Source organism: Penaeus monodon, chromosome 28 (genome assembly GCF_015228065.2).
Source record: "Penaeus monodon isolate SGIC_2016 chromosome 28, NSTDA_Pmon_1, whole genome shotgun sequence".
Taxonomy (NCBI): Eukaryota; Metazoa; Arthropoda; class Malacostraca; order Decapoda; family Penaeidae; genus Penaeus; species Penaeus monodon.
This window is the reverse complement of record NC_051413.1, coordinates 6,506,177-6,506,834: the sequence shown is the minus strand read 5'-3', so window position 1 is coordinate 6,506,834 and position 658 is coordinate 6,506,177. Positions and strand designations below refer to the sequence as shown.

At 65.3% G+C, this 658-nt stretch overlaps 1 protein-coding gene across 1 annotated transcript in view; it reads right to left on the bottom strand.

Moving 5' to 3' along the window:
- The window catches only part of LOC119591330 (glutamate receptor ionotropic, kainate 2-like), a gene marked incomplete at both ends in the record, with an annotated part of 143,921 nt that overhangs the window by 13,594 nt on the left and 129,669 nt on the right, over positions 1–658 (bottom strand). The window contains 1 exon segment of the mRNA XM_037940060.1: positions 267–431. Within this exon segment, the coding sequence (XP_037795988.1) occupies positions 267–431 (165 nt within the window).

Genomic DNA, 658 nt, shown 5'->3' with positions numbered 1-658 from the left:
TCTCCCCCCTTCTCCCATACATACTACTCTCCTCAGTTCCACAGCCCCCTACCTCCCCCTCTTTAGCCCCACTCTCTCCCCCCAACAGACTCCCCACATACCACCCTCCGGCCCACCCCATAATCCCCATCCCTCCTACCCCACAACCCCCACTTCCCCCTATCCTCCCTCCCCCCACAACCTCCTTCCCCCTATTCCCCCATCCCCCACCCCTTCCCCTATCCCCCCATCATCCCAACCCCCTCTCCCCAGCCCACCCCACTCACCTATGTTATCCACCCCGAGCGCCGACGCCTTGCTCTCCTTGTTGCTGTCCTCGCGGTTGCACGTGTCGCCCGTGTTCTTCCACCAGCGGTTGTACAGCATCTGGATCACGCCCTTCTCCTGCAGCTCCAGGATGGCCAGGGAGATCTTGTCGCGCCACGGGGACCCTGCGTCGGGGGAGGGAAGGTGGCTGTAGTATGCGGTGGGGGGGGTGTGAGGGGGAGGGGAAGGAGAGGGGGGAAGGGAGGGGGAGGGGAAGGAGAGGGGGGAAGGTGGCTGTAGTATGCGGTGTGGGGGGTGAGGGGGGGAGGAGAGGGGGGGAAGGTGGCTGTAGTATGCGGTGTGGGGGGTGTGAGGGGGAGGGGAAGGAGAGGGGGGGGAGAAGGGAGGCAGG